Below are 26418 nucleotides of genomic sequence, written 5' to 3'. Positions count from 1 at the left end.
CACTGACATGCAGCTGTCAAGAGAAAGAGACGCCCCATGTGTGTGTATGTGTGTGTTGAAGGCGCAGAAGTGAGGAGTAGGTAAAGGCTGAGTGAGCGGAGATTACCAGTGGCTTGAAATATTATCACATGCGATTAGCACTGTACCACTGTTCATTAGGCTGATGGCTAGTTGGAGTTACTTGACAGCCCTGTGGTAAGAGCGAGAGAAAGAGAGAAATAAGGAGACAGACTGTGCCCAGAACAAATGCAGAATGGAAATTGGAACAAGTGGGATATCAGGGAAAATGATAAAGGCCCGCTGGCCTCGATCCTTTGCCGTCAGAGATTCAGCGTCCAGGTTTCAGAGGTACACAGGGATATCTCCAAGGGAAACAGGAAAGCTGCTTTATTTAATGTCACAGGAATAAGGAACATGGCATGTTACCACGGCCCCTAATTCCTATAGCCATAACAATCATAATAAATGATAACCAGATGACTGCACAATGTCAAGACACATATATCAAAGAAAAGTAGAGCTCATGAAATCTTCCTGTAAACACTGTGTGATCACAGAAATGCATTAAAGAATGCTGTCACCCAGACAAGCTTAACTATAAGGGCCCCGATAACTGCTGCTGTCTTGTATGAAGTGGGAGACAGAGGAGCAGCAAAGCTGTCTCACTATCAGACAGAAACATTAGTCGCTGTCACACTCAGTTTGCCTTTGCACAGACAACAGTTTAGTATATCATCAAAGCCAAAACAGTTCTCATTTCTGAGATCTATTAGAGCTGTGCAACTTGAAAAGACACTTGAAATGGAAACACACATTTGCAAAGTGGATGAGAGGAATACTGTTTTGGTTGCTTGAGTAATCTAGAATCATTATGCATGCTATCAAACGAATAAACAATGCACGTTTTTCTTTTTTCATTTCGTAACAGCTTTCTAATGAGGATGATCATTACGCTGCATGTAAAATAGGGAAAATTCATCAAGAACTTCAAAAAGATTCCCTTTGTTGTGGGTCACTGATAGAGTTTCTGTGCAAGTTTACAAAGTAATAGTTTCTCTCTCACTCCCCTTCTGTCCTTCCTATTCCCCCTTTTATCTAATTTTGGACCACTCTAAGAGCCAGCAGTAATGAATTGGCTAATCACAGTTATCTGGCCCATTCAAGTGCTTTGTAAAGCAAATCAATAAGGCCTGGCACTGAGCCAGTCATCCACTTTGACAGACGTTGCTCACAAATCTATTTCTGTGTTTTTTCTGTCCTAAAGATGTTTAATCTTTCTCTGTCCGTCCCCTTTCTCTCTGTGTACTTCAGCAAGGTCAGTGGGGAAACTGAAGTGTAAAAAAAAACAAAAAAAAAAAACAACTCATATTCCATGCCAGCTGGCAAATCAGAGGACAAAAGTCAAGCACTGAGTGCTTAAAGTTCATTTGACAGCGAGAGAAATTTTCTCTTTGATTGGAAGAACTGTTTAAAGTCACTGGAGCTCTGGGACTAATACCTCAGGCAAAAAAAAAAAAAAAAGGCCTACACACGTACTATGCTGTTTCCACAGTAACAGATCAATAAGAGCGACGCAACAACTGATAAGAATTTCTATGAATTTTAAATTATCTCCCCGTGGGGCCTACATTGGCTGCCGACTAAACAGGAATATTGATAGGCTTGGAGGCCCTGCCTCCCAACACAGCTTCCATGCATAATGTTTTGGACAGATTTTTGTTGTGTTTTTATTGCACATAAAACAGTCAAGTGCCAGGCTTTGTGGGCTACAAATACCGTATTCATAAGAATGGAAAAGGCCACTTCTTATTAAGAGAAACATTTGGGAATATTCACCCTTACTTTTACTTGTCTAATTTTTCTGCCTTACCAGGAAGACATGGATCTGGGCAGCCAGTAGTGTTTGATGTGGCTTCCCAATCCTAATGTCATTACTGCTCCCAACATTTGTGAAAACCACACAATCCACTGCCACAGGCATAGTATGACTCCCAGGCTCTGTGTGCGAGCAACAGTGTAAAAGCCGAGCCAAGACCTATGTCTTCTTTTCCCTTTAAGGCTCCAAGTAATTCCAAACCCGAGAAAATCTTCAAGAGCAAGGTAAATAATGCTGCCATCAACTTAAATTGTAGCGCAATCAACAAGAAAAAATGCTGAAGAAATTGGATTACAGCAATGCGCTTTCTACAGGCAGTCTCTGGTGAAAATTGCCTCTAATCAGCAATGGGTTAATTAATCACACTCAAGAAGTTATGTCCAATTATAGGATGCACTCAACAGGGTAATTTTTTTCCTAAAAAAAAATAAAAGGCATCGCCAATAACAACTCTCATAAATAAAATCATATGTGATCTGTGTGATAAGTTAATGAATAAGTAGTGCACATGATATTTACAGACATATGTGAGTCTGTCTTTGTGTCTTTTGGGATATGGCTACATTGGCATGAAGGCATACTATTACATATCTTCTGGCTAAACTAAGCCGACATGTATAAAACCCATCTGTAGTAAAATGTATGCACTGTATGAGTATTTGTCTCTGGTTGTTAGATAATGAAAAACGCTTCCTTTGAGACACTGGCAAAAAAAGAGCAAGCAATTAGAGGAAGAGAATGGAGAGGGAGACAGATAGAAGGAGAGAAAGCAATGGAGAGCTGTTTGAATGTGATTAATGAGATCACTGCAGGGTAGGCTATGTCATTGTAATATGCTGAGCAGAGAAGGGAAGAGGAAAGAGACTGGGAAAAATAGTGGGAGACTGAGACAGAGAAGAGACCCGGAGAAAGAGGAATGAGAGGGAAGAAGAAAAGAGAAAGAAAATGAGAGGGGCAGGTCGGGTGACTGACCAGGCTACATTTAACTCATTGCTATGAAAAGAAAGACGGAATGAGACAGAGAGACGGACAGAGACAGAGGGTAAATCAGAGAGAATAAGAGGGAAAAACCAGTATAAAGCTTGGATGAATGGAACGGCAGGGGCTCTCAGTCTTCTACTGGCCTTTTAACAGTGAAGTGTTTAGAGAAGCCTGGAACAGGTCTGGCAGATAGAGAGGCTTGAACTCTAAAGACAGTCATGAAAGACACGGCCTGCTGCTGCAGCCTCGGGCTGCTGCCGGCTGCCTCTTTATCTGGCTCAGGGTTAAGAACTGAGCAGGAGGGGGTCAAGTGGAGGCCAGGTTCCTAAAGGTCAGACAGAACTCCTACCAATCTACGACTCAATGAACAAGCTACTCATTAGCTAGTCTAGAGAGATGGTTGTGGCAATTGAACACCTATGGCAACCACCTCCACACACAAATACCCACACCCCAGTCGAATACATGCACGTTCAAATAAACACAAAACTAAAAACACACTGCCTGAAAAAAAGGCCCCCTTTGTTTTTGAAAATAAACAACATTAAACATTAATAACAACATTAAAAAATAGCTTGTAGAGATACAACAGAGGACTTCAGGCTCTACTGAAGTTCCTCATGGACATTGTGTTGCATTCAGACCACCTTGTGATCAGGGTATTCCCAACAAAGCACAAAGCAGATGTTAGATAGTGCACTCTACAGTACTATAGGATAATATTCATTGGTCCTGTGTCTTGCTGTAGAGGTTGAAAGGAAGCCTGACACACTCTCTGTGAGCTACCATCCAAAGACACCCTGAGGTCTAGATAATGCCAAAATAAAATTTACTTGTATTTGCAGTTCTTCAAACAGTGCTGGTTTTACTGTAAGACTTGTGGTTCAGCCTCTTTGAGAATGTGCTGCAAGTTGTGTTGGGAGGGAAAATGTTCTTTTACTAGCAAAAGTAATTTTCTGCAGGCTATTCCAGGCTCCCAGCTGTTGCCGATGGGCACATTGAAGCTCTATCTCTTAATTTAACGGGATTAAAAAGTTTGCAGACAATCTAGCAGGGAGAGTCCTGAAGATGGCTGGAACAAATGCATACTGGCAGCTATCATTTCAGCTAAAATGCTCCTTATGTCTCCATGTCACTTGTCATTATGTCACTTTGCTAAGTTTGAAGTGTTAGTTGTCTGCTTCATAAACAGGTGTATCGAGTGGGGTGGTTTTCATTCAATTTTAAACAACAAAAACAAATACAGTTTAACAAAGGGATGCAATTATTCACTCTGTGTGAGTTTAATTGGACCACAGCATTCAATCTGATACAAAGTGATGCAATGGCTATTATAATTCAGTGAGAAATAATAATGTGTGTCTATAATGATTGGAAACACATTCTACCTGGTGGCAACTGTGACAACACTTTTCTCTTGTAATTGTATTTCTTTTCACGTCAGCTCAAGGTTAATGCAAGTCACGCGGCAACAATGGAGATGTATAATAAAGCCATTACAATTAGAAATTCTTTGTGTTCTTTGTTGTTTGTTTTGCAGTCCCACGAGGAAGCATTATTGACCAAATGGAAACTACAACCGAAAGTTGTTTATAAAGTGACATGAACAGGGGTTCATGGTCATATTTCACATATCAAGATAGCAAGTATATGTGTGTGTCTGCGTGTGTGGTTTAGGGGATGCAGGTGACAGGACCCCTCAGTTCAAATAGTAATTTGTACCCTCAGGGGAACAGGTTTGCCTACCATTCAGTTGTTGCCATGGGCCTCAGCTGTTGCTAGGGACATCATCCTCCGTGCTAGTTAGAACATTTTTCCTTCTCTCTCAGGTTGTCTATCTGCCCATCTGTCTATCAGTTTGTCTCTCCGTCCCTGTCCTCCTCTCCCTTCCTCTTCCTGCTTCCTCTCTATCCCATTTTCCTCCTCCATTACCAGGTAGAAAACCCAGGTGGGCCTGAGCAAACATGGAGCACAAAGGTTGGAGAACAGTGACAACAAATCTGCTCAGCTGATCCCTGGATTCCACATAAATAACCCTGCCAGGCAAAGCCCGGCCACACCCAAGCAGGGCCTGGACACGTCAAGCAGGTGAGCAGCCTCGGGGCTGACAGGCAACAGACAGGCAAGGCTCTCAGATCACATTTCCTCTAAGGGCGACAAATCTAAGAACTAACTCTCTGAGGCTCATTACGGGTTGAACACAACATAGAGGGGCGAGAGAGGGGTTGGAAGGGGGGTTGACCACTTGTCCACCAGAGCCACGCAGGAGCAGCTGCCTGCATTTACAAGCCTTTCAAGTCCCCGACACTTTATGCCCTATGATCAGCTGCTACCCTCAGCAACACTCCAGTACTGTCTGCACAACACACACTCTTGCTGCTATTCGGGCCAGTTTGGGAGCCGCATGAGTCAGCCACGCACCCTCTGCGACAATAACCAGTTCAACAGTCTGTCCAGTTAAACACCTGAACCACCCTTTCAAGTTGTCCCCTTTAGCTGCCAGGGGCAACATCCAAACCAATTCGTGATTATTCATCAGGGCATGATGAGAACATTTAATTAGGCTGAAACAGCACATTATGGTTGAAGGCTTGAAAGATAAAGAACCGGAGGACTTTTTTTTTTTTTTTCATGAGTGGTTTACTGCTGGTACAACCCACCACTAATCAACCCCTTCCCTCCATTCAACACTGACATCATAATTTGTGGTTTTTGAATAAAGAAAACAATGCATGCAGTGCAGGTTAAAGTATTGAGGAAGTACTAGCTTAAAACTACTGAAAAGAATGGTTATTTTTATAAAATAGAATTTTTTTTATGTCAAGGCCTCATTACTTAATTACTGTACATATTATATAAGTTAATAAACCAACCTACATAGACCTGAGTACCTCTGTGGGATGTAGAAAGCAGGAGATGATGTATCTCCTTGGTCTCAGGTTCAAGAGCTCTTAAACTCTGCTGTTCTGTATGGCAAAACTGGGATGGAGAACGTTCTTTCTTACTATCTGCGAACTGACTCTGATTAACAGGGGAATCCTGAATGTGCATCGGCTGAGCTTCCCCTAACCTCCCCATTCATCTATTGCTGGGATGTCTTTCAACATCCAATTTTACACATGCAGCCATGCCCTCCATCTCCATCTATGTCAAAGGAAATACACCCCACAGCTCCTCTCCTCCTCAGTGCCATAGTTGCTTTCCATCAATCCCGGTCCGTCTTTATGGGATATGTCTGTGCTTAAGCATAGAGTGAACCACACACAGCCAATTTGGATTTAGATGATGCAATTCTTGGGTAATGTGGATCCAGAATAAACTGCATAGCAGATTGCCTATTTCTACAATTTGACCCACGGAGCCCTGTAGCAGTCTTTTGGTCTCCAGGTACATAAGAGTGATATGTAGATGATGGAGCCTGGTGAGTATCAATGTAAATCTAGGTCTTGAATTTAAATAGGACATCAACTCATGAGCTAGACTACAAGCTAACTGGAAAATCTTCTGATGTTAGCTTAGAGTCAAAAAAAGGTCTAGTTTTGGTCCTGATGGGAAAGGGTTTCACTATAGCTAGAAAAAGTGCACGAAGACTATTGATTGCCCCCTAGCAGCTTTCTGCTGAGGTGAACATCTACTGCCCTCCACAATCAGTCACTGCCTCCAGGGGTGCCACCCAGTAGTCCACGACCAATTTCTGAAAGCCTCATGACATTCAGACTACACATTTAACACATATCCGTTGCATGATAGTACTAGGTGTTATTCTAAATTGGGACTGAGAATACCCCAGCCTCACAAACGGTATCCAACATTTACAGCTGCAATGTTATTGTTTCCTGCATTCTATCGCACTATATATGCATTCTCCCCGCCTTAGTGTCTTCTTATTTCCCCACCCTCTTAACCCCTCTCTCTCAATCAATCCCCTGCAAAAGCCTGCCACAGGCAGCGATATCCGACAACACTATCCCTCCTGCTTTGCTATGCTCCAGCAAAGCCCAGGAAACAGCAGCACATACAGGAGCCGGTCTGCAGGGAGAGCAAGAGTGAGGTGGAGGGAGGGGAGGAGCGAGATTGAATGGGGAAGCGGGAGATGGAGGGCAGGGGGGAGGGGGGATTCTTTGGGAAGGGAGCCAATCCAATTACAGGCAGCAGTGCAGCCCTGGTTTCCTTGGCGGCACAAAATTCACATTTCAACGGTCTCTTCCTCCCTGCCCCAGTACCTTCTATCTTTGCCTCTTCCTGCTACTCTTTTCTTATTTTTTTTTCCACCAAGTCTCTCACACACCCCCCCAAAACCATGCATCCCCAAACAACACACCCCTCCCTTTCCCCATCTGTCTGTCTCTCTTGGTTGCTGGAAAGAGGTGGAGATTTGGAATGGTATCTCCAACAAAGCATCAAATCTTGTCACCCTATAGCTGTGCTCATGCTTAGATCTGAAGGAAGCCTGCAGCACCCTACCCCATATACTTGTAGGAGCTTATCAGCCCTCTGCAGAGGAGCTGTAGCCAGGGCTCATCAGGTCACTCTATCCCTCTGCCCTCCCTGTGACACCTGAGGGAGTGAATGGATAACACCCTCAATGTAAACACATGCACATTTCAGACACACTGAAACAAGCACACGCGCGCTTAAAAATGACAGCGGGCAAAGCAGCCCTCCTCCTACCACTGCTATCATGCAGTACTATTGATTATTCATTACTTATTAAAAAAGTAATACTCTCTTTTCACATGCTGTTGCAAACTGACACGCTGGGTAGGCTAATTGTGGTCACTCTCTCTCGTGGACATTAGACTGACAGTCAGCGCATGTTGAATCATGTGTTTGTATGCAAATCACCACTGGTCGTTGTCCAACAATTTACTTGCATGCAAATTTTTGCTAAGTAGTGGCAGCGCCTTGTCTAATCACGTGATTTAAAAAACAAACTAAAAAAAAACAAAAACAGGTCTAAATAAAGCCCAGCAAACTCTTGCTTCAGCAGCAATGTTACACTAAAATACAAGCTTACCAAAAACACAGATAAGCTTGCAATTCAAATAGTCTGCAGTTTCAGTTTTGTGTCCCTCAGTGAGAGAAACAGTTAGTTTCATTACTCTTAACACTGACAATTGTTTTCTCTCATGCCTCATAATATTGAGAGCCAGTGTTCATCTTTCTTTTGCAAGATATAATCGAGTTAGTCAGAATATTTCTCACAGAAAGAAGATTTCCTGCATCTTCTTATCTAGGCTACCTCGTAGGCAGAGGATGATGGCTATGATGACAATAAATCAGCTGAGGGGAAAACTCCACACTAGTGAAAGTACGGTTATAACCTTGTTCTGTTGTCATCTGGATCAGTCTCTGTGGTTGCATGCTCTACTAGGCTTTTCTGTTCTGGCCCCTGGATCATGGCACCTATTCTCTAGATGCCCTTCTCATATTCTGGTTAATTCCCCCCCATGTTAGTGTTACTGTGGTTACAGTCATGCCCCTGTGAGAAATGAGCCAAAGTACACAGCAGCATGCAAGGCTATTTTGCATGGATTCTCAAACAGGGAGCAGAAGACAGGAAAGAGATACAGGAGACTGGGGAAGGCAGGCGGCAGCTACAGACAAGAGTGTTGAAAGAAGCAGGAAGATAAAAACAATATGCAAGTAATAACAACAAAGTGAGGAAAAACACTTTTTTCTGTCTAATCTAATGTAACCAAGTAGAAAAGGGTGCTAAATTATTAAACGGCTCAAACAGGGGATTACATGGAATTAATATTCTCTACACCACAGTCTGATTGGTGTATTGATATAATTGTGAATATATGAAGACCAAAATAAGCAAGGCCAACACCTTTTGTGTTGCATTGCCAGCCTTGAAATAACAAAGAACTTGCCAAAAGAGGTATGATACGATAAATGGTTTTTATCGACTTTCCTTCCTTTCCTGTCTCTTTCTCTGCACTTCACACAGCTGTTAAGCACGGAGGAAAGACTGTATGAGCCAGTTATGGCCCTGTGACACACTCCTGCTGTCACTCAAAAAAGCAGCCCCATGGGAGGAGGAGCCAAGTGAATAGTGACAAATCCTTCAACCAGCTGTCTATGTGTAGTCTAGAGAGCCCCATCAGTATGCAAGACATCAACTATTGTGACACAGTGCACCGACACCAACACATATTATCTAAACTGAAGCATGTCGTTAACATTTTGAAATTCAACACAAAGTCTGAGCATCAGCTGTCTGGAGTAATGTCAGCGCCAAAACATTGCAACAGCTGTTGGAAATTAATCAGCAAAACATAGACATAGACATTGTGGGCAAACATGGGCATAGCAGTCACTTTCTTCGCTGTTCAATCCTGTCAATAAGCAATCTCACCTATTATACTGTTTCCTGTGGCTAAAGTGTGAAAACTATGATTGTTAACTGGCCAGCAGACCTTAACCCTCTGTGGCGTCTGTATTCCGTAACCAAGACTGGAGGTTTAGTGCATGGACCTTCTCTCTCTTTTGCCTCTCAGAGGGCCACAGGCAGAAAGGTGCCTATTAAAATTAATAGGCCAATGCAGGCTATTCAACACTGTGACACTGGAGCTCACTTAACAAGGAACTGGTGATGACCACTACAGTGAGCTAGCCATCACCATTACCCCTCTCCAACGCTTTGACAGCAGGCATGAAATATTAAGGAGATAGGTTTCCCCGTGACCATGATCTGTCTGCATGGAAATAGGACCACTTCACAGGGTCTAAACCCCATGGACCACTGGACAGCCAGGGTCCTTATGTATCACAGTGATGAGGTGAGCAGGAATCTCCTAAAACAGGCCTTTAAAACTGCTGGGTGAGAAGAGGAAAGGAGCTGGTACTCACCTTCTTTAGCCGTCCACTCTTGGTGCCCACAAAGGCTACACAGTAGCCATTGTAGACATAGGAGGTGACGGAAGTCATGCGGTCCCGAGTCTCAGTGTAGAGAGTGTGACCGGTCACCAGCTGAGAACCTCCGAGTGGCTGGTTGATGTCCAAACCACAGAAAGAGTCATCAATGGGCACGGGCTAGTGGAAGAGAGGAAAAGAAAAGGTTATGAAGTGAGGTTTGAATGACAAGAGAAGACAATTAAAATGAAGAGTGAAACACAGAAAGAGGGGAAAAAAATGTGATAGGGAGTATGAGACAAATGTGTCACATTAAACATAGAAGTCCCCGTCATGAAATGTAGTGTAGGAAGGGGGAATGACAAAAATACCTCAGAGAAACAGACTTAGAGAATAAGACAATAGTAGAGTGGAGAGGCTGAGATGCAGAACATTATAAAAGAAGACAGCTCAGTAAGGAGGAAAGTTGAAGGTTACAGAATGAGACAGAAGGATAGGGCTACGGTCCGAGTTGTTGAAATAGGGGCAGTGTCAGAGACTGTCTGAAACGGAAAGGAGGGGGTGCGAGAGGTGAGCCTGCGAGAGATAGGGGAGGTCAGAAACATGGTGGAAGTGCACGAGCGAATCTCCCAGCCAGACAAACGTTTGCCTCTCTGTTCCACTTGGCAGACATGTTTCAGCTCCGCCTGACTGAGCTCCACCTTGCTCACACCGTGGCTCATTACCCTGGCCTATCATCACACCTCTGCAGGAAGACACATACTGCATGATAACTATTTGCAATGGCAAACACACTGCATGATAACCGTGCAGCCCCGAAATATTCATGTGAGCAAAGACTCTGAAATGAACTTTATTTACACATTCATTAGAAAATAATCACTACCATAAAGTCTCATGAAGTTTGACTTCAGTTCTTAGGAAAATTTTGGTCTCCTTATGCTTCTTAGGAGAGTTGCTGGGAGTGAAGATGTAGTGTATCCCAAGGTAAGATTATAAGACAAGAAAAGATAATAGTAAAAGAGGAGGATGTGCATGAGGATCAAGACAGTGGTCTTTCTGGTGCTGAATCAGGTCAACTGAGACAGTCTGATTGGCAGTGGCCTCAAAGTGCCATGTGGAGTAAAGTGAGATGGCCAGGCGAGCCTCCCATGTATATAACCCATAATCTCTTGCTCACAAACTCTATCTTATTCACCCTCTGAATATACATATCCCATTACTCAAACCCCAACTCATTAATTCTCTTTCTGTCACCATATCTATCTTTTGTCTGTCTCTTCTCTGTCCCTTTTTATTTTATTTTAGAATGGTATATGCAGACTATGATGAGTGACATTTCCCACTCTGGGAGGCAGCTCGGCTTCTCACTACACACCGTGGCCTGTAAAACCGTTCAGTACTATGCACATTTTCATGAGCACAGCAACAGCAGTAATGCTGACAGAGAATAATCACCTCCGCTCTTATAGTCACACCCCCTCACTTTATGGCATTTCCTTTGCCCGAAATAGCACAGGGTGCTACGAGGTATTCCACTACAGTATTTAAATCAGAAAAAAACAAAAAACAAAATCAGGTATGCTTACATTATCATTTACTCTTATTGTTTTAATTTAAATGCATGGTATATAACTGATTAATGCTTGTTTCAAAAACATACTGATTGGAAATGGGGACACAGAATTAATCAGATGGGAAAGCAGGCAGCTATCTTGAAAGACAGCCGTGAGTTCCAGACTATGGCTTATCAATAGCTACTCCCTCAAATCATGCAGCTATTCCACATATGGTGTGTTGGGCTCCATACCAGTTGGTTCTGATTATATCTAGATTGTTTAGATGATGTACATTTAGCAGACTTGGCAGCCAAGCCAAATCCCCATGGATTCCTCGTGGCTGTGTTTTCTTGTTCGCCTTCTTGCAGAATTTTTTGTTTTTCCTCTACCTTTTCATAAACCTAACAAGTGGTGAAGAAATGGAGGCTTGCCACATCTCAGACTGTTATACAAATGATCTCATACAAATGACATTGATTACCTTTAGCAGGGCTGTGGTGAGACTAAAAATAGACTTTAACTCTTTGTAATTAATCATTATTGAATAACTCACAGTACAGTATAATATTTACTAGTTACCCTGGTCTGCCTCAACAATAAACTGCTTGCTAATCTTCTTAAACAATGATAAAGTGTTCCATTTGGTGTGGAATTTGAACGAAGGATGCATTAAGTCAGTGTTATCAATACCAGCTTCCCTTTGCTCTCACGAGTTGTTAATTAGTTGGTGGGGCATGAGCAAAACGCAAGACAGGATGATAGTGTTGCTCAGAGAGAGAGAGACCCACAGACACAGCCCGATACAGAAAGAATCCCATCATGGCTCTCCTCCTCGGGAGCGACTACAGAGATTGTGTGAATCTCCCGATGGCAGAAGGTTGGACATTTGGGTGATAAACTTTTTGACTGGCTGCTGTGTCAGAATCCCCTGGCTCAGCCTCAGTTCCATTCTCAGCCTCAGCCTCACCCTTGGCCTGTATGTAAGCGTACACACAGTGAAATGTCTGCAAGACAGGAGTGGGAGCTCGGGGTATAATTAAGGTTCTCTGCTTTGAGCTCACTGGCTACCTGCTGTTAGCAATGGACCAGAGGAGAGGCACTGGGACTGCGTGTGTAATTTACTCTGAAACCAAGCGAGGTACAGTTAATGGTAACATAAATACAATCTCTTGGTTGATTCGCCTCATATTTTGATGGATCTCAGACACGGGCACTCTAAAAATACTGCACAAAGAGTTATAGGAACATATTTATTTAAAAAAAGACAAAGACATGTGAAACATATGTGCACTTTAAAGCAGCCACAGTGTTTGAGTTGGGGATTTAACAGCAAGCAGACAGTGTTAGTATGGTTGACATATTAGCTTGTTAAATGTAATTTGTATAGGCTTTAAGAGTTCCTCATCCATTGACATCTATCTGCATAATCCATATTACACTATGGATTTACTGGCTGTTCATTGAGCATGAGGACATGGTCTTAAGGACTGTATTTTACATCTTCTTATCTCCGCGGCTACACACACAAACCTTGTGTATCCTGGGTGTATAATGTTGAAGGAGAGCAAAACATTATTGGCAGTGCGTGTCTAAAGAATGGAGTGGGAGGTGCAGCTTTTGCAGGTAATGCCTGGCACCCTTCAGAGCATACTGCGACGATTGGGGATTCTTTTGGGAAACCGGAAAAGGTTCTAATTCGAGCTCCAACAGTTAGAAAGTCTCCCTGCCTCGGCACTGTCATCGCTGTATGCCCCCATTTCTCCTTCTTCCGCCTACTCTCCTTTTCGCAACCTCTTCTCACACCTTCTCAGTTGAGCTATTAAAACCCAACAGCGCTAGGTCGAGATAATGTCTCCCTCCTCCTGACAATCACCTCTGACACTGTGCTAATGGGGAATTTAGTTATTTCAATAAGAGTGGTCAAATGAGTGCCCAAGGGGGATTAGCAACAAAGGGAGCTGATCAGTGGCTGTCACCATAGTGAGGATAGGGATATCATTAAACCCTAAAAATACATTAAGACCTATGCCACAGCTCCCTAACAAACATACTGTATATGTAAATCCAGCATTCACAAGCCTTTCCTGCATACATGCAGACACAAATACACTTACATGCAAACACACACTCTGTAACTGACTTGTCAGACACTTAACTTGTCATTAATTCTTAATATTTTTAAAATCCTAATAGCAATTACTAAATGAAAGCACCGAGGACTGTAGCCTCCTGGGAATGAGGGAAAATCAAAAAAACTTAATTCTAACTTGACACAATGTGGCAGATACATGGCCTTGTATTATAGGATAATTGGTGATTCAGAAAGAATAGACTGATGTGTGATCTACGCCATCATCTGAGGCAGGGTAATTTGAACTGCTTTTCCTTGCTCTAGATGGGGGAGAGTGTGTTTATTTGTATTGTGCTCAAGGAGAATATTATCACTTTGATGATTACCAAGATAGAAACAAAGAAAAGAAAAAAATCTCCCCTAATTTATGAATATCTCCCACTGAAATATACTTTTTACAGGTAGTGTGAGAATCATTTGATAACAGAGGTGGATGCTACACAAGGCAGTCAAAAGCATTTCCTCATGACTGCTGAGTTTATTTTCATTACAGCATATGCCCTAAAACTGTTTGATCACTGTGGTTTCTAGGCTCATTGAGAACCTCTGTTCAACCCCTTACTGTTTACCATCTTATTTTGGGAAAGGAAACAAGATGTGGATGTTGCTGGAGTATCGTAGAATTCTGACCATCGAATTGTACAGTACATTAATGATTCTCTTGTGTTTTCATTGGCTGGCTGAGGGCTGATTACATTCTCAGGGTGAATAGAAATGCTGTACTGAATATCAGTTAGATCCTTAAAATATTTACTAATGTGCAAAAACTGAACTGCATAAATGGTAATTTACATTTGCCAATAAGAGCAGCTTTGGACCATTGATGATTAATATGTGTACAATAGCGGATGGCACATGGAAAAGACATATTTCAGTCATCATTTTCATACTCTAAATGAGTAAAAGGTGCATGCTGTATATACACTACATCTGTGAATGTGTGTGTGTATGCTTTTAATCAGCGTTTATCAATGAAACTCACAGCTTTGGTGCACTGCACATCCTTCCCAAGCAGCCAGTTGAGCTCCAGGTTTCCTTCTCCCTGGTAGCAGGACTGCAGGCGCTCCTTGATTCGTGCATTGATATCTCGGATGGTGAAGACGCAGAGCGCTGAGTCATCTGGCGGGCGGTGGAACTGCTTCTGGCCCTTAGAGAAGATGGTGAAGAGCACATCGTCTTGGGCGCTGATGTTGAGCGAGGCAGCAAGAACGCGGCCTGGCCTGCCGAGGTAGGCGGCTTGCAGTAGCCGGTACTCGACGCCGTTTTTCACGCAGCCAACAGGGAGAGAGACGTAGGAGTGAAACTTGCGGTCATCTTTGCAGAGGCGGACGATGCGAGAGGTGTAGAAGAGGTCGCTGGTGGATCCACTTGATGACATGCTGTTCTCTGGAGTCTCAGGCTGGACAGTCAGGAAGTAAACAAAGCTGCCACTGGCAAAGCCATAAACATAGTAAATATCAAAGTGGGAGACCAGTGCCAGTGTGTCTGATGGTATCTTGATGAGGGAGGACACAAAGTCAGTGTGCAATTCATAGTCAAGCATTGCAGATGATTCTGGGTCACGTGGCAGCTTTCGACTGGAAATGGTAGGAAAGTAGTCCTGTTTTCCATCTACTGCTGTGCCGATAAACAGGGTGCCATCCTGGCCCTGTGATGGCACAATGACCCCATACATGGTCCCAGTCTGGTTGACACTAGAGAGGTAGTGCTCTTTCTTATGGGAGGGCTCCACTAAGATAAAGAGGTCATCCAATCTGAGGAGTTTGCAGACACCCTGGTAAAGGCTGCCACAGGCCAGCAGCCGATTTTGGGAATAATCAATGAGGAGAAGCTTGTTGACATTGTTGGTAGAGACAAGGGGCTCAGAACAGGGCTGGACAATCAGAGGGGGGTAGCAGGCCTTGTTGTCATCCTCTGGGCCTGTATCATGGGAAACAAGGAGGGTCAGGTTGCCTGAGAGCTTGTACACACGGTTGACTGCTCCAATATACAATGCCCCTGTGGTTTGGTGAACAGTCAGGTGGTTGAAGACCCAGTCCCGGTGTTCAGGGTGGAAACTAGTGAATGTCTGCCCACTGCACAATGCAGGGGTCACTAAGAGCAAGAAGCCTAGCAGAGTAGCTACAGCCCTCACTTTAGGGGTAGGTGATAAAGTCCTGCGTGTAGCCTGCTGGCCCTCCATGTTTAACGGGCCTGCAAGGAAAGTGCAGAGGAAGCAGAGAGAATGGTTGAGGGGAAGAAGGGAAAAGACCTTCGCCTTTTTGTAGTTTAAGGCTAACTCACAGGTCAAAGCTTCACAAGGGTCTTCACATGTTTCTGGAAAAGAAAAAAAGGGAGAAAGAGAAAAGATGTTAGATATCAAACTATTACACACATTTCATATACAGGAAATGTGTGACCAAATGGAAAAGGCTCTTCATTAGAGATGTTTCTGCTTGAAAAAGGTCAAAGCTTAACTTCAGTAAGATGATGAGCTGTGGAGAAAGGAAGTGGAGGTTTAAAGAGACAATATGCGGAAACCATTATGGTGCACATTCCAAAGGAGTTGCTGGACAGAGCGGGACAATGCAGGAATGAGAGGCAGGCTACAGCAACAGAAATTAGGAAGACCTGACTCATAGTACCACTGCTGCTGTCACACACTGAGCAAGCGGTTTCCAAGAATACAGCATCCAACATTGACATCGCCCACAGACTCACATTTCAAATAAAGCCTTGGACACTTCGTAATGATTCATGGCACATAAAGTCAATTTATAATTTATTTAAACTTATCCAAATCTATTTTTGAAACTTTAAAGACAATTTTATTAACAAAATCCAATCCAGTTTATATTAGCAATATTATCATGACATAAAATAAGGCTTTTATTTTGCTTTTTTGCATGATCAGCTATATAAAACACTGTAATGAAATGAAGCTTCAAAAAACATTGACAAGAATATCCATAAATGCAACTTTTGATGAAAACAACAAAAATTCAACAATAAAAGACATACCAGATATATTAGTACACAGCTGAAATCCCTGTGTTCTCCTCCGTTCTAATCCGCCTCCTCATTTTATTTTTACATTCACCCCCTCCCCTTTACTCTGACTACAAGCCATCAAACAACAGCCCTATCATTTATCCCTTTTCCACAACTATCTGTTAAAACATACAGCAATGTCTGCAGTTTATGCAACCATGCTCAGCCTGGGCTGCAGGGATCTCTTTCCATGTGCCATAAACCAAGAGACGTAGCTCTGCGCAGCCTGTCCCCAGGAGTTAATTATCTCATCCATTGGAAAGGAAGGCCTGGATCTTATTACTGGAACAAAGTGAGAACAAATTGGGAGCCACTTCCACGCACCCCTCCCCTCGCTCCCTGCTCTTTAAGGGGCCTGTTTTACAGAATCTGAATCTATTAATTATTCTTTTCTAAACACTGCTTTTGTTTTTTTTTTTATCCTTTTATTCTATTCATCTCCTGCTGACATGATCAGATTGTAGAGGGATTAATCACTGGCAGCACAACATTCATCTTTAAATGAACCAGCTACCTTATTGGATCTTTACACAGCTTGCTCACAAAAACACCAGCCAGCAGAATATACAGTATGTGTATGTGTGTGTTTTGGTGTGTGTGTGCCACATTTCCCCAGTATTATCAGTGTGCTCTATCAGAACCAGGCAGTGTGAGGGGCTAACAAGTGGAGACAATGGCAGTGCATCCCAAAATCAAGTATGATTAGGCGTAGCGATCCAACAAGGGTAATTACCGTGGAGCTGGAGGAAGTAAGCAGGGGAGCGACATGGGGACGCCAAGGGGCTTGAACGTGTCAGAGACAGCCCTACATCGTTTGTCACGCTCCAGATTTGCATTTCCAGCAGTGAGGGCACAGAGAATCAAGGGTGAAAGATGTGGCTAGAATAATCAGTGACTGCGCCTTGAATTAACAAGCACTTGCAATTGAAGACAGAAAAAGACTGCTATATGGAGAGATACTGTAAAATCCAGGCTACTACAGCGACTGTGTTCGAGGCAAGTTCGATTTGCAGATCCGATTTGGGATTCCCTCTGAACCGTGCCTGCCCTTTCAGACACCTCGCTCCAAATCTGGTAATGGCCATCTTGGGGTCCCTCCCCTCCCCCTGTGATCAACGGGCATGCTACTCAGCTCCGACTTAAATATAGACCCTTAGGGAGTGTATTGATCCATGTGACCATAAACAAAGGTCCTAAGGCCCAGTCAAGCTGTTCTTGGCGTGTGTGCAGGCGGAGGTGTGGGAGGTGCTCTGTCCCAGAAGCAGTTTATTAGCATGGTCATAAAAGTGCCATTGCCTCTAAAAAAGCAGCAAGAGCCAGACTCCCACCCTCACTTTAAGCTGCCTGTGCGCTGCCATGCTCCTTTGTTTGAGTTTGTACTTGCTAGATGTGCAAAGTGGATCCCTTTGGTGGTATAATCAGCCTCCTGCTGAGCCAGCTTTTTGCTCAAGCCCCGCAGCCTTTTGCCCTTTAGAGCTTTTGCTGCACCTCCACCCCTTAATCGTATGTGTGTATGCAACATTTACTCCCATCCATCTTTTCTTCCTTTCCTTTTTTCCCCTCTCTTCTTCCCCAGTCGTTGGAAGAAATATATGCATCAGTCCCTCATGTTGTGGCAACAGCTGCAGAGGCAGAGAAAGAGAGTGACTGAATGGCGTAAATAAAAGGCTCCACAAAGGTTATCCATTCATATTGCTTTGGGTAACAGAGGGAATAAACTCTTTGTTTAAGTTGATTGCATGACCACCTCTTTGTTGCACTTGACAGAGACCTCTCTGTACTGTGCAGCTGAGGAGTAGACTTGAAAAGAATAAGAACAACACCAGATCGCCCCTTATGCTCCTCAGTTCAAAGCCATGTCTTTCTTTTGTTTATGAGGAGTCAGAATTACCAAGAAGGAAATTAACATATAAATGCAAACAGGAATGATTCATACTTAAACATAGTTACCTACTGACCTAGAAAAACAAGAGGGCATGACTGCGTTGGCAGTGGATAGAATTATGGGTAAGGTAGAATGAAGGAAGTGTTTTCAGCTTTTACGCACAAATTCAAGTCAGGAGCTTTGAAAATTTGGCTCTTGATATGCAAGAACTATTTTTGCCATTAGTGCCGTGGCTCTAACAAGAACTGACTGTTTGCAATATCAGCTCTATTTTAACACACAATGAACAAATGCCTGTCTGTCTCTGACAACACCAAACACAACAAGCCCTGGTTCTGAAGTAAGTTTAGTTTGTTGATGCATCGCAACTGCGGTCGTTGAACTTAGGAAAGAAAAAAGGACTGGCATGATGGCAAACTGCTTCGGTGCGTTCCATCACATAAGAATATAAAATGCCAAAAAACCTCAAAATAACATGGTCATTGTCAGTAGATTTACATTCAAACAATCATCTGACAATCTCTTTGGCAGACATGGACGGCAAAGAAAGAAGAGCATCAAGTCAAAAAAGAGACAAAAAAGCAATCACATTCCAGCACATACGCAGGCTGTGATCATGGCTCGGAGAAAAGGCAGTTTTCGCAAAACTTTCCATTCGGAATGAATAGTCAGGCACACCAAACACTGCGTTGGCACACTCAGCCAGGCTGCTTCCGAGCACTTGTTAAACAAACTGTTCCCACTGGCTGCCTGTGCTCTGTCTCCGTGTCTGCTTGTGGGTCGCTTTGCCGAAATGCTGGTGATTTCCCCAGCCACTGAGCAAGATGGAGTGGCCATGCCAACCGTGGTCAAAGGGGGCTGCATTGTGCCGATGAATTCATGAAAAGATGCTGAGGAGCAGCAGAAGGAATAGGCAGACAGACATGAGAAAGTGTGAAATGATGAAAGCTATGCAAACCATCACTGAGGCTTGTGGACACTCAGCCTGAGGGCAGTGCCGCAGCCAGCAAACTGAATCAGGAAAGAACAGGCTTTAGGAAGCGGCCTCTGGAGCAGGAGCAGCTCTAAACCTCTGTCACCCTGGAATAGGCAGCAGGTTTTCTGTTTATGTGCCTTTTGATTTTTTTTTTTTTTTCTCCTTTTTGTCCACACATACTAAGCTTCTTAACAATGCAGCCAAATTTGTTTGATCTCCTAAATTCATATTTACAGCAATTGTATTGCAGAAGATAAAGAACATAAACCAAAATCCATTTATGGTGCTAAATCCATTGTTGTCAGATAGGAAAAGGAAATGGGAGATCATAATTTCATGCCTTGGATTAATGTGTTATTCCCTGAATGATTAATGTAAAGCGTGAAATCTTAATGCTTGAGTAAAAGTGATACGCTACAAATCAAACAGACAACTTGGAACAAAAATCAACAAACCAGCTAGTCAAGAAAAAGTAAAAGGTTTAAAATGTTTTACATTTTGCTCATTGGATGGTAAGCTTTTCAGTTGATGTGGCCGTTTGCGAAGTAAAAATAGAAAGTTTAATCTTCCCTAAAGGGAGATCTTCTTCTATAGGAGACTATAAAAAAGCGATTAGCGGCAGAGGTTAGTCCATTAGTCTTCACTATTTGCTGCTATCAAGAGTAGAGATAATGAGAGGACTTGCTGGCATCTTGAGTTGCTGAGCTAGAGTTATATTTATACATTCTTTTGTCTCAATATGGAATGGATTTCTCTGCTCCAGTGCCAGGTCTATCTTGTCAGCTTCCAAGGAAATTCAACACATCTATTCTGCATCCATCCATCCATCCATCCTTCCAGCCACCACAAGGAAATGACACATTAGCAAAGTAGAGGGATAACACCCTCGGAAACCACAAGCCTCCAGTAACTGCTATCATTAACTCAGTCTGGTTTCCTGTGCTGTAGTGTTGGAGGTTGCTGATTATGCCTAATATTTACCTCTGCCAAGGAGGTTATGTAATCACCCGTGTCTACTGGTTTGTTTGTTTGTTTGTTTGTTTGTTTGTCAGCAGGATTACACTAAAGCTACTGAACTGATCTGTACCAAACTTGGTGGAGGGATGGGTCATGGGCCAGAACCCATTAAATGTTGGAGCTGATGTGGATCATTTACTATGAACTTGAATTTTTGCCTCTGAAGTCTGGTGTATATTGTTTGGCGTTGGCCTTGGTGGACGTATATGCTCTACTGAGCGCATTTTCTAGTTCCTTCAGTGACTCAATTTAAAATTCCATCACACTGATGCAGGAAATAGTGACATTAGTGTCACAAAGACCTGCTCATAACACAGGAACAGTGCAAACACTGGTGCTGCTAATTTAAATCGACCATTGTGCAATTTTTTTTTTTTTTTGTGCAAAGCCTTTTTATAAGCTGTTTTGTTTTTGTTTATCTTTACACGATATGTGCCACGCTCTGAGCTATGGCTAAAAGAACGGTAATTTAGTGATGCATAGTAAATTAATGTGCACTTGTCCAAGATAAGGCATGTGCTCTGAGGGCACTCTAAAAAAGCACTTGGCATCCAGTGATTAATTGCACTATCTTTGTTAGTGACCCATATCAGTGCACTTGCTCATGACCATCTGAGTTTAGATGCCTGCAGCGAGGCCTTCAATTGCTTTTCACTGAATTGCACCTATGAAAGCAGTTAAAGTACTTCATACCACCTCAGCCTCTCAGAGTTATTACTCCAATGAATGCCTATAAAAGATTTTTAAAACACACCCCCCACACACATTTTGGGACCTTCCACAAAAAAGCATGTCTTCATGATAATGAAATAATTATGTCTAAGCATAGCCGCTTATCCCTGAATGCAAATAAGGGCACGTGTATCTCATCTTTCTTTTGAGCCTTACTCTGCTGAGCCCCTCTCCTGCTTCACACACTTCAAACTCCATTTGAGCAAAAACACACCGGTATTACGCATAAAACCTTTGACGTCCGCTGAGAGAGATTACAATGTCAACGTTATTCTAAATTACTTTTGTTTCCCCTCCCACAGCCACCACCTCCTCCTCCAAACCGCCAGACGGAAAGACGTTCACTCTGTGCCCTTGTACAAGCTCAGACAGGCACACATCCACGCCCTCAATCAAAGGCATGCACACCTATAGACAGGGCACACAGACACACCGCCCGCACAGAAGTACATAAATTATCACCCTTTTTTCTCAACCCTTGTTTCTGCTGACACAACCAACAGGCTACTTGTACTTTCCCTACTAAATTGGAGCTTGAATCCTGAGGCGTGATCTTCTCAGCCAGTCCCACTACCAGTAGCTATATGGTGTACGCCTCATCGTGGCTGTCTGTCATCCTCTGAAAGCAGCTTTCTGTTAGGAGGCATTTCCATAAATCTAAATTGTAAAGGGCCTCAGTGAGAGGAGAGGGATTCCTCAGCGGGCGAGGAAAACAAACACAGCAGCATGTCACTGGAGGCCGCGGGATCAGATAGTTCACCTCAGCTCACGTACAGATTGGAATTGAATCAGGCACCTTGATTGACACCATACACATTTTATCAAATCAGAGGGTCTTAGCTATCCCTGAAGCATGTTGCCGATGCTGCACAATCCTGTCACTTTGAAAGTCAATATAGTGGTATAATGAAAGCTGCGTGGGGACGGATGCAGTTGTACAGCATGAAAGGTAAAGTACCTGTGGTGTGGTGTGTTTCGGTGGTTGGTGAATCTGAAATGTAATTATGTCTACATGAATTATTAAAAAACAGGAGATACACAGACACACGGCTGTAAAATCTATCTAACCCCTGCAATCCAAAGGATTTTAAATTACATTTCAAATTACTGTTGGGATTATTTTACAGAGAATGAATGATATGTGAAAATAGCTACAGAAACTGGTAAGTTTTTAGGCTGTGATGGTGTTTTATGGGATTGCATTACACTGTAAAGTGTACATAATATTTTGTCCACTCATATGTATATCGAGGGGAGAGAAATGAATGAAACCTGCAAAGAAAATTAAGTCAACTATTCTCCTAAATTAAATTATAAATTCCAAGCAGTCTTAAAAAAAGCCACTAATTTTAATTGTGAACTAAACTTCCTAAATTGCACATCCATGATACATTACATTTCTCAGATGTGAGGTTGCATCTTTCTGGCCAAATCCTATGGCACATTTAAGAATTGCTGAAGCAGACAAATGGACTTGGCAAACTGAAGAACTTGGCTGGGGCACCGGGCAACAGGTCAAAAGGACAGCGAGAGGGGCACTGGTCTGAGTGAGCAGGCAACTGTGCGTCGAGTAGAATGGAATGAAATCAATGGCTCAGTTCGTCAGGCCTTGCTGCAATCAGATTACATAAACTCTCGGTCATTAATGTGCTGCAGAGTTTAACGTAATGAGAGAGGACTACCTGTTGTGAGGGTAGCCAAGCCAAGAAGATACAAATGGCATTAACCCAAACAAGGGCAGGCCACAGCACGACCTGTGTGTGTGTGTGTGTGTGTGTGCATGCACGCACCAGCATTATCATAGCATGTGTCTGTTTGCACTGGCTCTTGTTGTGTATTTGCTTTCTTTATCAACAGACTCTCCCTGCAGAGGTGTTATCTGCCTGCAGCTGCACTCCGCTAAACAAAGCCTGGACTCTGACCTTTAGTGTGGAGTTACCAAATCAAAATGAGGCATCAATGGACCGAACCTTCCGTCAAATAATCATGCCAAATCCGCAGTTAAGCGCCACCAAAGAGCCCTGCAAGTGAGCTGAAATGTGTGAGATGAAGCACTTGCTCCATGGAGAGTGTGTGAAACATTTCAGGTTCACAGAGGCAGATTAATGAAGAAAATCACATTTAAAAAAATGGCTTCCATTTCAGTAGCCACATATCTCCCCATGCATTCACTCACTCCCCCATTCCCTGCTTCATCATATGTCTCATCGAGTTCAGAGTGGTGCTGGAGCATGGCTCAGTGGCCAAGGAAACTACTGCTGGAGGGCTTGAGAGAAGGAAAAGAATAGGGAGGAAATAGGAAAAGGGTAAGGCAAACAACAAAATGCAGCAAGGGAGGAATTGAGATAAGGGGACAGAAAAGGTGAATGATGGTCTGTGAAAGTGAGAAAAACAAAACAAAACAGTGCCCCCAGTTTGAGTGTGTGAGAGAGAGATAGAGAGATGAAAGAAAAGACAGGTAGAGCAGGAAGGAAGGGAAAGGAGCCATGCAGTCATTACTCCAGCTGGGTAACAAGCCGTTACAGCCACAGCGGCAGCCACAACTCCAGAAGCTGGCACGGTACGTCCACTATTATCTGGAGCAAATTTACACAGGCTTGCACACTTGGTGGGAGGGGTGTCAAAGACAGAGAGGAATAGAGAGAAGCAGACGTGTCGAGAAAAGGAGGTGAACGAAAATTGAGATAGTACTATTATTTTGGTCTAAATGTATATTATATCTAGTCATTCACTCAGTAGCCACAAGCTAAAATCCCAAAAGGTTATGTAAGAGTTTCGGGGGGGGGGGGTGAGAATCCTATCAGACAACATAATCCCTTCAATTTCTACTGCTACTGTTTCATCTGAGGAGTGTATGATACCGTATAGCCTGGTGTAGCTCTTTAATCACTCCCTCGCTGAGAGGATGAGGCTGCTCTGGGTTGGCCAATACGCAGGCACTGGAAGTGCAGCAGGAAACACACTCTTCTACTGAGCTCCTCTATCAGAACCACGGTAAAGATCACCATGAATTGATAACGTGGCTTAACGGGGATGGGCTAGACAGGTGGTAGACGGTGTATTGTTTCCGAGTATGGTGACATGCGGTACAATACCTATGGACCAGGGATGCGATGTAACTCTGAACACTGAGAATAGGACCAATGATGTAATATATAGACATGTAACCATGAATGCTGGCTGGGCCAGCTGTAGCTCTATCCCTGCTGAAATCAATTATCTGTCAATGCAATTAACATGACATTAGAGTATGTGTGATCACTATTCCCCCAACCGCTCAGAGTCTGGACCAGTTCGCTGGCGGGATGCGCTGGCACCGGCATCGAAGGGAAACACTATACACTAGGCAAAGACACGTTTGCTCCCTCGTGAACCTTCTGAGAGTTAACGCCCAGTTTTTCGGTATACTCATAAAAGGAGGAGAGGGGGATTTTTTCATCTCAGCTCTCATGTGATTGACTAATGATGTCTACAGCTGCAGTTAGTGCGCGTGTGTGTGTACACAAGTTGCTGTCTCTCTGTCTGTGTCAGCGCTCATCCAGGACAGCAGACAGTCTTCTCTGGGACTCTCTCCACTGGGTTAATGATGTTTACAGCTAGCCATGCTCCTTAGCTGATTTTTTGACAGACACAGCAAGACTGTATAAACAAACACTTGGTTCCAAGATGCGAAACGATTCCCGCTATCACATAGGAGGCTTGGGAATATGGCTGTCACCAGGTCTAAGACTTGCTCTTCCAGTCCAAGCTCCAGTGCAGGTGGTACTCCAAACCGCAATCACAGTCCGCTCAGGGTCAGCGCTAGCTCCGGACACACACACACTTGGTTAACCTTATCTCACACTCATGACCGTGATTTACCGCAATGGAAGCACTTGTGAGGAGTTTAACCGCCTAACCCTAACGACCCGCTCTTCTTCCCTCCATACTGCATGCGACGGTATAAACATCGTGCCTTGTCCTCATGTTGACGTTGCTCTGTCTTTGCACCAAACTCGATTAACGGTGACTAAAAGGCCAAACATTAGAGTCTGACCTAAGCCAGACGGCTTCTGTGAAATAATAGCACAGATCAAGATTTATGTGGAAAAGTGAAGAAAAAACGGACTGTTTATGATATCGGTACGAGTTCACAGTAGCAATGGTAACAAATCTAGAAGACCTGAGACCTGCACGTTAAACGACTGTCAGTGTAAAAAGCATTTCGCTCATATCATCTTGTAAATAACATTCATCATGACATTCTTACAGTAACATAACACAGTAAATTTCAGTTAATGTAGTGGTTACATTGTTTTTTATGTAAACTTTTACAGGAGGAAGGAAACCTTCACTCATTGTGTTCAAGACCTGCTGTGACCCAGAGCATAGTGGTGCCTGCCTCTCAAATACAAACCACTGTCTGGGGACCATTAAGTCCTATTTTCAGGCTCTTTCCTCTGAGGCACGTATAACAGATGCATTATCACACAGTCGCAAATGATTCAGCCTCCCTCCTGCTCTCTCGGTTTGTGTCTTTCTCTACCTCAGCCTAGTAGAGGCCCCTCTATTTCATCAGAGGTGATAAAACACCACAAAATCAAGTCTGCGGCTAGTTACTTAACCCAATCTCCCTTTCGGATGAGAGGCAATAACAGCATGTGGTGAGGAAATTGGGTGCTTACTCACACAGAAGGATACATGCCTAGCAAGCAGAATGTACTGTTTTCTGTGAAGACTCTGGACAACCCATCACAAAACACGACAATGGTGTTCATCTCTCTATGTGTACACACCAGACTTAAGTCATTTTAACAGGCAGCAAGGGGCCAAATAGGGCGTGTATCTAACACAATTGTAGCAAAATTGTAAGCAGCCTAAAAATTATATTCCTCTAGTAAAATCTGAACTTTTACATGAGTAAATGAAAGAATTTTGTGGGTTTCCTGATGGTTGAAGTGAGACATATACATAAAGTATTTGTTACATGTTCTCTAAAAGACCTGAAAGACCTGACAAATTCTAGACATGGTTTAAGTCTAGCACGTAGGGAAGTACAGTTATAAGACCGCTGCCATAGACCACAGCTCAGAGAAAAGCTTACTCTACATTTGTATGCAAGTCCAACTAGGACTGGCAATGAATATGAATAATAAAACAGTAGTGAGTGCTGCAGTAAGCATTAGCTCGGCCTTGCACTCGTCTGGGTGTATAAAAATCCACCTGATCGTCCTCTGGAGTGCGGCGGCTACAGACAGGCCATAGCAGGACAAGACAGGGCTCGGAGAGCAAGTTGGCTGACTGAATGAGTTACTTGGAGGATCAGTGCTTAAGTGCACTTGCATGCCTTCCGGCCTGTTCCGTGTGAACCCCGTACAGGATGCAGTGCTG

General features: G+C 43.3%; 1 protein-coding gene across 8 annotated transcripts in view; it reads right to left on the bottom strand.

Annotated features, from left to right (window-relative positions):
* The window catches only part of plxna2 (plexin A2), a 163667-nt gene that overhangs the window by 124087 nt on the left and 13162 nt on the right, over positions 1 to 26418 (bottom strand). For 6 of the 8 annotated variants that reach the window (XM_040152521.1, XM_040152520.1, XM_040152514.1 and 3 more), the window contains 2 exons: positions 14391 to 15724; positions 9716 to 9898 (listed from right to left, as the gene is read on the bottom strand). In XM_040152521.1, coding sequence (XP_040008455.1) covers positions 9716 to 9898; positions 14391 to 15590 — 1383 coding nt within the window. In that variant the 5' untranslated portion in view covers positions 15591 to 15724. The remainder of the gene's footprint in view (positions 1 to 9715; positions 9899 to 14390; positions 15725 to 26418) is intronic. The other 2 variants (XM_040152515.1, XM_040152518.1) reach the window with 1 other exon arrangement.

This window comes from Xiphias gladius, chromosome 18, assembly GCF_016859285.1.
Source record: "Xiphias gladius isolate SHS-SW01 ecotype Sanya breed wild chromosome 18, ASM1685928v1, whole genome shotgun sequence".
NCBI classification, from domain to species: Eukaryota; Metazoa; Chordata; class Actinopteri; order Istiophoriformes; family Xiphiidae; genus Xiphias; species Xiphias gladius.
Note: the sequence above shows the minus strand (reverse complement) of the source record. Positions and strands in the feature narration are given on the sequence as shown.